Raw genomic sequence first — 11,943 nt, 5'->3', positions numbered from 1 at the left:
TTAAAATTTCTGACTTTCAAACCAGCATGACTCTTAGAGATCGACGGATGTTTCTTCAAGGTGATGGGGAGTCACGTAAGGTGAAGATCATCCTGGGACTCGGGGGACGTTAGTGTCAGAGATCCTTATACGTGTTGACAGAGCCAGGATAAGACGTAATGTACGTGAGTGATACTATGACAGGCATAAATCTAAGTGTGTCACGACTTGTGAATAAATTATATTGGTCCTTCTCTGTAATGATTCATCTTGTATCAGAAAGTGATACAGACACATGAATTTCACATCATCTCTAGCACATATGTACATACATGTACATTGTTACATGTTAGTACCTATACATTTGGGTACATGCATGTGCGTGTAACAGTAACACACTTTTAAAAACTACGCACAGTTGTCTTGGCTAGTGGCTGGTAACTGAGTTACGGCAAATCACTGAGGGATTCTCTAGCAGCGAACATGGTTCTTCACATGATTTTATTACATCCCTTAAAGGTAATGTCAGTGTTAATTAAATAGACCCGTAGATAAAATGTCTTTTGTGAGAGCATTTTTGACACCTGTTTATTAAACTTGGCAGACATTAAGTTGGTGTTTTCATTTTGAATGCACCTCCCCAGTAAGCACCACAACTTAAAATACAATCTGAATACAAAGCGCTTTGGTGCTCCATGCCATCCTTGTAACCTAACACCGCGCCGACTGCTACAGCACTTCAGAAAGTTAATTCCCGAATACCAGGATGACTCTTCACCTCCATCACCGTTTGCATGTTTGCTTTTAGCTCCACCTGGGCTTTCGGGTACTCGCAGTTTCCCTTCCTCTCTTTTGGCCATGACATTGGGTGTGAGACAGCCTGTTGGCAATACTCCGAAGGAATGGATCTCTATCGTCTCTGTAAGACGGAGGCAGGCCTCCATAGGGTGACCCTGACACTCACTGTGGGGACAGAGCCACGTCATGGGCAGGAAGGACATCGAGGCATGAGATGGCCTTACACAAAGCCTCAGCCACATGGCGCGCGGGGGCCAGCGGAGCAAGCACCGGCCCAGACACCCCACGGGCCCTCTCTGAGCAGCCAGCTGCTCTGTCTCGGTGCGTGTTCCCTGTCTGTGTCTGTGCGCGCTCTGTCTCGAGGGCGTGGTGGCAGAGATGCCGGAATAGAGCTCCCTCTGCCCACCCCCAACCAGACAGTGAGAGCCAGGGCTGGGGTCCCCTACGAAGAGGGAACTGCAACGAACGGGCACTTTCGCTGTCGCTCACGTGGCGTTTCACACCTTGCAAGCAGCCACCCCGTGTACCTGCTCGTGTGTGTCTGCAACAGGGTTGCTTTGCCGTTTTCCCCGTCACCCCGTCTGCGGAGAGGGTCCAGCACGCTTTCTGCCACCACCAGAAACCAGCATGCAACCAACATCTCTTCTCTCAATAAGGTAAAACAACTGTTGGAAAAATAGCTTAAATTACTTTGAAACTTTAATTACAGGCACTTTTCCACTCGACCTTTCTGAAATGAAAGCTTTGATTCTCTCCTGTTTTGCATAGGGTTGTAAAGGTGGTTCAGCCGTGTGTCTTCATATGTACATATCTACACCGGGTCTCTTGCTTGTTAACAAAAGGTGTCCGGATCCCAGTCCCAGATCAGCTCTGCATCGATCCCAGCATATACAACTCAGAGTAAAGCAGTTTCAGAGGACAGGATGCAACCACAGTAAAATGGCAGGAAAAGTTGTAGCTTGATATTTGTTTCTCCTAAGTTCAACTCCGAAATACAATAAAGAGGAAAAAAATAAGAGGCTCTTGCTCTCAGCCCTGCTACCAAACACGCTAGCCCGAAACTCTCTGCTGTCTTAAAGTTCAATTACTGCTGTGAAGTCGCTCAGGCCAGGGATCAGGCTGGACGGAGTTCAAAGCGGAAACTTCAAACACTGGCTGTTCATGACTCAGGGCTGGGGAGGGAGGGAGAGGAGAAAGGGAGCGACAGTTCTCAGGCATTCAAGTGCATCAAAACAATAAATGGCCTTTCTTTTGGTAAAGAAAATCTGTAAGTTGTAAGGAATCCTGGCTTGAAAAAATGTAACTTTCTAAAAACTCCTATCTGAGGATGTTCCAACGCGGGAGAGTCAGCAGGCAGGCGAGCGCAGCGAGCAGCAGGGCCCGGGGACCGCACGCAGGCGCCCGGCCGTACTGGCGGCTTCCGCTGTCCTCCGAGAGGTCTTCGGCTCTGGGCGAAGAGGAGGCACACTGCACCAGGGGCATCTGGTAGGACGTGGCTCTCTTCTCCGGCCTGTCGGGGCTGGAGCCGTCGCTGGGCCTCTGGCCGTTGAACAGCAGATAGCGGCCCCGGGCGTCCTGCTCCATTTTGAAGATCTCGTATTCCGTGTGAGGTAGTTTGATTCCCAGGGCCACGCAGCCGTTGGTGGGCGTCACATCCTGCTGGACGCCCACCTGCCAGGAGCCCTCGGCCCCACACTCATTCCCGTTGAAGACGTTGAGGAGCGAGGCTGTGGCCGCATCCATGGGGGTGACCTTCATGTGATTCACTGCAAAGGAGAGAGGAGAGCGGGTGACTGAGGGGCTGGCGTGGGGGCAGACGCCCACCCGGCAAACGCAGGCCACGCTCCCTCTCCACAAGGCTTTCTCTTCAAAAGACGAGCCCACCTACCGACCCCGCGCCTGACCGCAGGAGCCATCAGAGCATTCTCGGGTGGGAGGAGTCCCGCCCGTGGCGGAGCACGGCGGTCACCCCCACACAGGGCAGGTGTGGCCGGAACACGCGCGCTGCCAGGCGTAAACGCCGAGCCCAGACCACAGGTCGCCGCGCTTCTGAGCGCGGAATGAAACTACAGCACCGAGTGCTCTCGAGGAGTCGCACGTGGTGACGCTGACTCTTTAAGATTGAAAACAATATTCAGTAGGGGCTGGAATTTTGTTTTTATGAAAAGGCTTTGAGGTTTCTAAGAGTTTTCGTGTCACACGCCTCTCCTGGTTAACACTGTCACATATTAACACAGGCCCATACAATCGGGCATCTAAAATAAGTTAGGATGCAAGCAAGAAAAATATGAGTAAACGAATTAAATAAAAATCCGGGACTTGTAGAGAATTGCTCTGGAAGGCCTTGCCAGGCGACCGCATTGCGTGTATGACACGACGGGCTCTGCGGTGGCATCAGATACAGAGTGTCTGCTCTTGTTAGTTTGTCACAGGGCTAGTGTTCCCGGAGCAAAGCGTCCTTCCTGCAAGGAGGGCCGGGATGCTCTAGGACTCATCTGGTTACAGAAACACGCTATGGCAATCGGGCCGCATCATGGAATGCCACCCTGGAGGAGTCACCAGGACTGAGGCCATCTTTCTTTATATGGCATGACAGGGCTGATGCCGTGTCACTAATACAAAGATGCTCAGACTTAGGAAAAACAGCACTTCTAAAACAGCAACCACAAGACTCCCCTTGCTGACAGCCCAGTGTGGCTCGTCCCCGCCCTCCTCAGTGGGCAGCCTGGCCCTTCCCTCCCAAAGATGCTCCCATCTTGGAGTGTGTCACCGCCTCAAGCGCAGGGCAAGCTCGGGATTGGAAATGACAACTGCAAGCACTGGAGCTGTCACTAACACCTCAAGAAAGCACGGGGCACGCAAGCCATGTGCTGTTATCAGAGGGGCAGCTCGGCATCCGCCACGGTTGTGTGCAACGAAGAAACCCGCAGACTCGAGATTTCCCTCGCAGTAACGTCCTCCTTGGCTGCACCTGACAACTGCTCACGTGCGGGGAGGGCTCCGCCAGCACCCGGCCGCAGGCGAGGCTGTCCACCCCGGTCGGGTACCAGCGGGGAGGACCTCGGGGGCACGTGACTGCCTCGAGGCAGGAACGGCTCTCCAGTTCTTCCCCAGCACCTCAAGCAGAAAAGAGGTCCCTTCCCTCAGGCTCTGCCTCCACGGGAATGTCACAGAGCTGCCCCCTGGCCGCTGCTGGGGTTGGCGGCGGGAGTCCTACCTTTGAACACGAACTCTGTGCCTCCCATGACCCTGGAGGAGAGCACGCCACGGCTGTAGCGGCCTCGGGCGTAGATGGTGAAGGTGGGGTGCTTGCAGACGGGGTCCGAGTAGTGGTAGTAGTGCCCCTCCCAGGTGTTGTTGTTGTCGTGGAAGATGAAGTGGCGGGTGAGGAAGAGGACTTCGGGGCGCACCTCGCAGCGCTGGCTCACCCACTCGCCGTGCAGGCCGATGGTCAGGTCAGCCTTCGGGGGCAGGATGGGTGGGTGGTGCTCGTCCGACCGGTAGATGATCCGACAGGCTATGCAGGCGTGGTCGTGGTGCTGCAGCCAAGACACACACACTCAGAGATCCCTGTCTTTCCCCGAGAGCAGTGTACGCGTGCTTCCCTGCACGTGGGTCTCGCCAGGCTGGGACTGAGCAAGGCACCCGGGCCACTGTCACTTATAACCCGAACACCCGGGGGGCAACTGGAGCCCTGCTCTGGAGCACAGAGAGGGGCATGTGTGTGTACACAAGTGTACACCTGTGTCTGCCTGACGGTACGGACCTGCCTAAATAGTTCAGCTGTGATACGAGCTCTCTTTAGAATGCTATTAGGTTTTCAGACCATATGTGCTGGACACTTGATTCCAAAGAGAACGGCAACACTTCACACCCATCGGATGGCCACTGTCCAAAAACCAAAAAATAACAAGTTGGTGAGGATGTGGAGAAATTGGAATCCTTGCACATTGCCGGTGAAAATGTAAAATGGTCCATCTGCTATGGAAGACAGTATTGTGGTTCCTCAAAAAATTAAACATGGAGTTACTATGATACAGCAATTCCACTTCTAGATATGCTGGATGCCCAAAGAACTGAGAGCAGTGACTCCAACAGACATTCCCAAACCCACGTTCATAGCATCATTTTTCACAGTAGCCAAACGGCAGAAGCAGCCCCGGTATCCACGGATGGATGAATGGGTCAACAAATTGTGGTCTATCCGTGCAATGGAACATGAGTCAGCCTTGGAAAGGAAGGAAATCCGACACATGCCACAACACGGATGACCCTGGGACATTGTGCTGAGTGAAATTAGCCAGACACAAAAGGACAACACTGTATGACCCCCCTTACATGAGGTACCTGGAGTGATCAAATTCACAGAGAACAAAGTAGACAGGTGGCCGCAGAGGCCCGAGGAGGTGGAAAGCTCCATTGGTGTTTCGCGGATGCAGAGGTTCGGTTTGGGAAGATGGAAAGTTCTGGAGATGGATGGCGGTGATGACTGCACAACAATGTGCACGTATTTAATGCCACAGAACTTAAAAGTGGTTAAAACAGTAAAATTTTATGTTACGTGTATTTTACCACAATTAAATATTTTTTAATTAGAAACATTATGGAGCTGGGCCTGGTAGTTCACACCTGTAATCCCAGCACTCTGGGAGGCCGAGGTGGGAGGATCACTTGAGGCCAGGAGTTCAAGAACAGCCTGAGCAAGAGTGAGACCCTCCCCCACCCCTGTTCCCTACAAAAAATAGAAAAGTTAGCTGGGTGTGGTGGCATGTGCCTGCAGTCCCAGCTATTCAGGAGGCTGCGGCAGGAGGATCACTTGTTGCCCAGGAGTTTGAGGCTGCAGTGAGGTAGGATGATGCCGCTGTACTCTAGCCTGGGTGACAAAGTGAGACTCTGTCTCAAAAAAAAAATATGGGACAAAGGGAAAAACGGCCAGCATTCTCATGGCTGTGGACGAAAGGGAGTTGTCCAGTAAAGGCAGGGTCCTTTCAAAGGAGGGTCTGGAGGAGGGGCCCACAGGAAGGCGAAAGCCGGGGCCCCTGAACACCTGCACACCTGCCACCATTTGTGTCTGCCGCCTCCAGGTCTGGAAAGCTTCTGGGCTCTTAATTTGCATCCCGCTTTCCCAGCCTTAAGCAATGTCGCTAGCGCGCACTAGCTAGCTGCAGCTCTGTCTTTCAGGAGAGCCTCCCTTGCTGAGCGTATTCTGTGACACTGACAGCCTGGGGGTGAGGGCTGCGCAGGTTCGCGGCACAGAAAGGCCCCTGCGAGGGAGTGCGCATTCCAGAGACGGCGGCCATGCTGTCTGCCTGGAGGAACTTGGGCCGGTATGAAAAGTCTAGTCTGAAAGTCGGGGTGCTGGGTGTTGAACACTGCCCACTGTCTCGCTGTCTGACTGAGGTCACAGGACGTCTCCGAGCCAGGGCTGCGGCACCCTGCACGTGGGGTCGCCTCTCTGCTCTTCTCCCACGCGGGGGGTGCAAAGCCCACTGGGCTAGCAGAACACGGGCCCCTAGCAGCACGCGCCGATCTGATCAGGCGGTGGTGGGGAGGTAGCGGAGTGTAGCTCGCGGTGTACAGGGGGTGCTCGGCCACCCCAGCCCCACGCCCCCACATCCAGGTGCAGCCCCACACCTGCTCTGTGGTGGGGGCTGAAGGGCAGCCACTGTCTGGGCAGGCGTGCCCTTGTTCTCCAGAATTTCCTTCCTAAGGTCAGAGATCTCAAGCACCAAGGTCTTTGGGTTTACAGCCCTCACTGAACGGGATTTTGCCGTGGCTGTCGCTGAGCCGAATGCTCGGCCTTCTCAGGGTGGGGGGTCCAGGAGGAGGAGCCGGGGGCTTTCCAGCTGCCCTCTCGCCGTTCTCCTCCTCCGAGAGCTAACTTGTGCTGCTGCTGTGTTCATCGGATGAGTGTAAAGTTGCAATTCACGAAAGAGAATGTTTCCTCTGCTAACATGGTTTGTGGCTTCCAGACGATGGGACCAAACGGCCACAGCCATGAGATGAAGGCCAAGTCCTTGGCGTCCCAGGCTTGGGGTGCATTTGTTAGCCTGTGGTTTCCTCCAGAGGGCTCTGGGGCACACAGAGAAACTGCCCTGCAGCCCGTGCCCGCAGCAAGCTGGCCTCTGCAAGCCACAGGAGTCGGAGAGGGGAGAGCGTCCGCTCAAGGCTGGGCCTGCGCCTAACCGTGGCACAGAAAGAGATGGCCTCGGCCAGGTCCTCAGGGCCATGGGCCAGCTCCAAGCCACTTCACAGCTGGTGACCTTGGGCAAGTTATTCATTTCTCTCCGTTTCAACTTCCTCATTTATACAATGGTGATACTATGCTTACTTGTGTAACTGCTGCACGAAATGCAAGGTGGTTCCCACTAGGGGCACCCACTTGGTATAGCAACTAAGTAGATGGCCTGTCTGTCACCGATGTGCCGCTGTCTTCTGAATGCACACAGGGTGAACAAAATACAAACTGAATTAAAAGAGAGCATCACTGACTCAGTAGCTTTGCCAATACGTTTCCTTAGTAAACTACTACGGGGCAAAGGTTCTAAATTTTTCACCCTCAAAGGTGGTTCTGATATTCACAATCCACGATGGAAAGTTAGTATGATGTAACGTGCCCAGCCCAGGGCTCCTCCACACAGCAAGCAAAACCCCTAAGAGCTAGGACCGTCATCACCGAAACTGTGCCTGTGTCCTGACTCGGGACCTCGCCATGCACACTGTGACTGACGCCAGCCCAGAGCCTGGATTTGAGTCGCTGGGCCTTCGCAGACAGCCCTGGTGTTCTCCTGCCACTGCCCGTTAACAAAGCCACGGAGGCTTTGCAGGAGCCCCCACCCCACCTCGGTCAGCACCACCTACGGGGGAGCCCAGCACACGGTCGGGGAGAGGGCCGCTGGGAGCACTCACTCACTCCGGGCAGGAAACGCAGAGCCAGACCGTCCCCGAACTGCCCATGAGGAGCTACATGCTGCTCCCATTTGGAGCTCACTGCTGCAATGACGTGTGCCTTGGTGACATTCTGTCATTCCGCCTGCTGGCAAGCAGGTCCTCAAAGCCTGAGGGGTGGCCCCGTTTACTTACACCGACCCCAACCTCCACAGCCCCCTTCCTGCCATTCCCCACAACTGGGTTTGCTGTCTGTAATTTGGGAATTTAAAAACATCAATTGTTTTTCATTTCTGGCCATTGCAAAGTGAGAGTCTCAATCCCTGAAAAGTTTGTTTCCTCAAAACCAGTATCGATTCAAGAAGGGCTCAGAAAGCTTATTAGATGGGGCTGGGAGGAAGGGAAGTAAGTTAGTTCCAGCAACGGATGCCACTGGATGCCAGGGAGGATCAATTGCTTCGGCTCAGACAAGGCAGAGGCCCAAGGGGAGGGGAGGTGGGCACGGCTCTCACCCGGCTGTTCAGAGCAGTGCCTCGCCCAGGGGGCCGGCATTGGGTGTCTGCGCCAGGCTTTCTCTAAGAACAGTGGGGCTGGGGTCCCGTGCCCCGAGAGGAGGAGCTGGCAGAACGTGGTCACTTCAGGTGAATGACAGGCCTGGGCTGAAGCGTTGCTGTTGGGAAGCAGAGAAACGCAGGCCAGGCAGTTTAGGCGAAGAGGCTTGTTTCCCACCAGTTGGGCCTGTTAGAATTTGGGGTGGGTGCAGGGAGGGGGCGGAACCTGGCTCTCAGGTATTGGTCTTGCCAAATTCCTAAACCAGTTACTTTTGTTTTGTTGTGGTGAAAAACACGTACTGTAGCATTTGCCGTCTGAACCATTTTTACGTGTACGTGCAGCTCAGGGGCATTAAGTGCGTTCCCACTGCTGTGCAGCCATCACCACCGTCCACCCCCACAACCTTTTCATCTTCCTCAGCTGAAACTCTGTCCTCATTACAGACTACAGCCCGTTCCCCTCCCCCAGCCCCAGTAACCACCATCCTGCTTTCTGTCTATGTGACTATTCCAGGAACCTCACGTCGGCGGAATCATACACCATGCGTCCTTTTGTGACTGGCCTATTTCACTTAGCGTGAGTCCTCAAGCTGCATCCTTGTAGCATGTGTCAGAATTTCCATCCTTTTAAAGGTAGAATAATATTCCACTGCACGTATATGTCACATTTTGTTTACCCATTTATCTGTCCATAGATACTTAGGCTGCTTCCACCTTTGGCTACTGTGGACACTGCTGCTATGACCAGGGGTGTACACATATCTGTTCGAGTCCCTGCTTTTAATTCTTTTGGGTAAATACCCAGAAATAGAACAGCTGTAACATATAACAATCCTGTGTTTAATTTTTCTGAGGAACCACCATACCATTTTTTGCAGTGGCTGCACCATTTCATATTCCTACCAGCAATGCACAAGGGTTCCAATTTCTCCACATCCTTACCAACACTGGGTATTTTCTGGTTTTGTTCGTTTTTTGTTGTTGTTGTTGTTGTAATAGCCATCCTAATGGGTGACTTGGTATCCCATTGTGGTTTTGATTTACGTTTCCCTAATGATTAGCAATGCTGAACATCTTTTTATGTGCTTAGCGGCCATTTGAAAATCTTCTTTAGAGAAATGTCTGTTCAAGCCCTTCACCTATTTTTAAATCATTTTGCTGTTGTTGAGTTGATTAGTTACTTAAAACAACTCTTTTTTTTTTTTTTTGAGACAGAGTCTCACTCTTTTGCCCGGGCTAGAGTGAGTGCCGTGGCGTCAGCCTAGCTCACAGCAACCTCAAACTCCTGGGCTCAAGTGATCCTTCTGCCTCAGCCTCCCGAGTAGCTGGGATTACAGGCATGCGCCACCATGCCCGGATAATTTAGTTGCCTGATTAATTTCTTTCTATGTTTAGTAGAGACGGGGTCTCACTCTTGCTCAGGCTGGTTTCCAACTCCTGAGCTCAAACAATCTGCCTGTCTCGGCCTCCCAGAGTGCTAGGATTACAGGCGTGAGCCACCGCGTCCGGCCTTGAAACAACTCTTTAGCTGTCATTAAAGCTAAACCAAAGGTGTCATAAATAAGGGAAGTATTTTGGCCTCTTTGTGGATTCTGTGACCAAGGGAACAGTTTTAGCTATGGATGTACAAGGAGACACCTCGGTTTTAGAGACAGATTTAAGAAAAATCACTCGTACTCCTAATTCTCACAATCTTTGTCTTGAATCAAAATTACAGGTGCAACTACAAGGAAGCAGAAATTCAAGCCTATACATCGTATTGGCTCTAACGTTTCTCTTTTCTAAGATACTTTTCTTAAGTAGTATCCTTCCGAGATGAGTAAATGGAAAGAGAATTACGTGTAGAGTTTTTAAACACGAACAGCGATGTGTGCTGTGCAGGATGACTTGCTTTATTGAATCCCCCTGTCTCTTTAGATCCGCGTTCTACACGTGGTTCTCACTTGGGAAGCGTCTTCCCCCGCCTCACCAACCTGCTGCCCTTCCCCCGAATTGTAGCAAGGGCAGTGTAAAGTCAGAGTTCGGTGCACAGATTTGCAGGTCAAAGCAGGGGGACCAGAAAGTGTTTCCTTGTTGCAGTTCTTCACACTCACTATAAAAAGCTTTAATTCAGAAGGGGGAGGGGAAAAAGATCTCTATACAATTAATCTCAGAAAAGAAAAAACAATCAAGCTTATTCTCAAAACGAAAAATAAACCTTACACTTTGTAAGCGTGCAGTGTTCTTGGCAAAAAGTGGGGTTGTGCCTACTCTGCTCTCTGATTCCTGCCCGCTCCCTGGTAACGCGTTCAATAACTGCAGTTTGCATTGGCAGGACATTTGAGTCTGGGGGTCTCGAGTCCATCCTCTCCCTAAGCCTTACCCCCTCCCAAGGAGACCATGGGTACATTTTACAGATGAGGCAGCCAAGGCCCAGGGAGAGAAAATAACTTGGCTCAGATGACTTTACAAACCCAAAGTAGAATCAGGACCCTAATTTGGTGTCAGGACTAGCTGAGTGTCACCTCCTGGCCCTGGGCTGCCCCTCTTTGCTGGCGTCCTACAAGGAACAGACAGTCCCCATCCAGGACTCCAGCCTCAGGACAAGGTCTTCTCTGGTCGATGACCGATGGGGATTCCTCCGCTTTCTCCTGTTCCCTGCCAGTATTTATTTCTGGAGAGTCGGTTCGTCAACAACCATTGCTGACAGTATCCACTTGTTTTCGCCGTCTTCCCAGAATGGAAGAAATTACTTGATGTGATCGTGCTGTGAACAGATCAACTAAGGAAGCAGGCTGGATAAAACACGAAGTCTTCAAAAGCAGTATATCTTGGGCTAAAAGTTTTGTTCAAAGAGGAGGAGAAATGGGAACAGATGATGGAAACTTCTCGCTGTTCCCTGAGACAAAAAAACACATGAATGTTTCTCAGAAAGAAACCTGCTGTGGCTAATGGCCCATGTCAAAAGCTTTCTTTACAAGTGCAATTTTCCATGTGTTTGATTAACTTTCTGCTGTAGATAATCCTGCAGGTACATCCTTCCCAGGTCTCCTCCTTGGCACCGGAAGTTCTTTGAGGCCAAGACCGGGTGCCCTGTCCCATGACATCCAGGACAGAGCTGCACATGCAGTGGAGATGGTGGGGGCTCCGGGCTGCCAGACGGACGGACAGAAAGCTGTCACTGCGCAATGGAAGGGATGGACAGAGTAGCCAGCATTCATCGCAAATGACAAGTGTCCGTACACCTCGTGGGAGGGACCTCAGGGTGCTTTTCCGATCTGGGATTCTAGGAGCTTCTGAACTTCAGGCTCGTTTTGGTCGCTTAAAAGGATGTCAGTGATTCCACTTTCAGAAGGATTTAGGGTGAATAGCTGTGGCTACCCACATCGTGTCCCTTTAACTGTAGCTTTGAGCAAAGGCTACCCTGCTGGAATGCACTGAATGTTTGTGTCCCTCCAAAGTCATATGTTGAAGTCCTAACTCCAAATGTGAGGGAATTAGGAGGTGGGCCTTTGGGCGGTGACCCGGTCATGAGGGTGGAGCCCTCATCAATGGGATTAGCGCCCTTATAAAAGAGGTCTGAGCGCTCTCTAGTGCTCTCCCCACCACACGAGGACACAGTGAGGAGTCAGCAGTGCACCGTCTGGAATAGGGCCCTGACCAGAATCCCACCATGCCGGTGCCTCGACCTCAGCCCTCCAGCCTCCAGAGCTGTAAGAAACAAGTGGCTGTTGTTTCTGAGTCCCTC

The 11,943-nt window shown here is 52.0% G+C and overlaps 1 protein-coding gene across 1 annotated transcript in view; it reads right to left on the bottom strand.

Moving 5' to 3' along the window:
* Positions 1-1,454: 1,454 nt before the first annotated feature.
* APCDD1 (adenomatosis polyposis coli down-regulated 1) overlaps positions 1,455-11,943 on the bottom strand; it is a 32,443-nt gene continuing 21,954 nt past the window's right edge. Inside the window, exons 4-5 of the mRNA XM_012648376.1 lie at positions 3,995-4,316; positions 1,455-2,543 (exon numbers count right to left, since the gene is read on the bottom strand). Coding sequence (XP_012503830.1) covers positions 2,095-2,543; positions 3,995-4,316 — 771 coding nt within the window. The 3' untranslated portion in view covers positions 1,455-2,094. The remainder of the gene's footprint in view (positions 2,544-3,994; positions 4,317-11,943) is intronic.

The sequence above is a fragment of the Propithecus coquereli genome, unplaced genomic scaffold, assembly GCF_000956105.1.
Source record: "Propithecus coquereli isolate 6110/MARCELLA unplaced genomic scaffold, Pcoq_1.0 Scaffold283, whole genome shotgun sequence".
NCBI classification, from domain to species: Eukaryota; Metazoa; Chordata; class Mammalia; order Primates; family Indriidae; genus Propithecus; species Propithecus coquereli.
The sequence above is the reverse complement of the archived record's forward strand: the minus strand, read 5'-3'. Positions and strand labels throughout refer to the sequence as shown.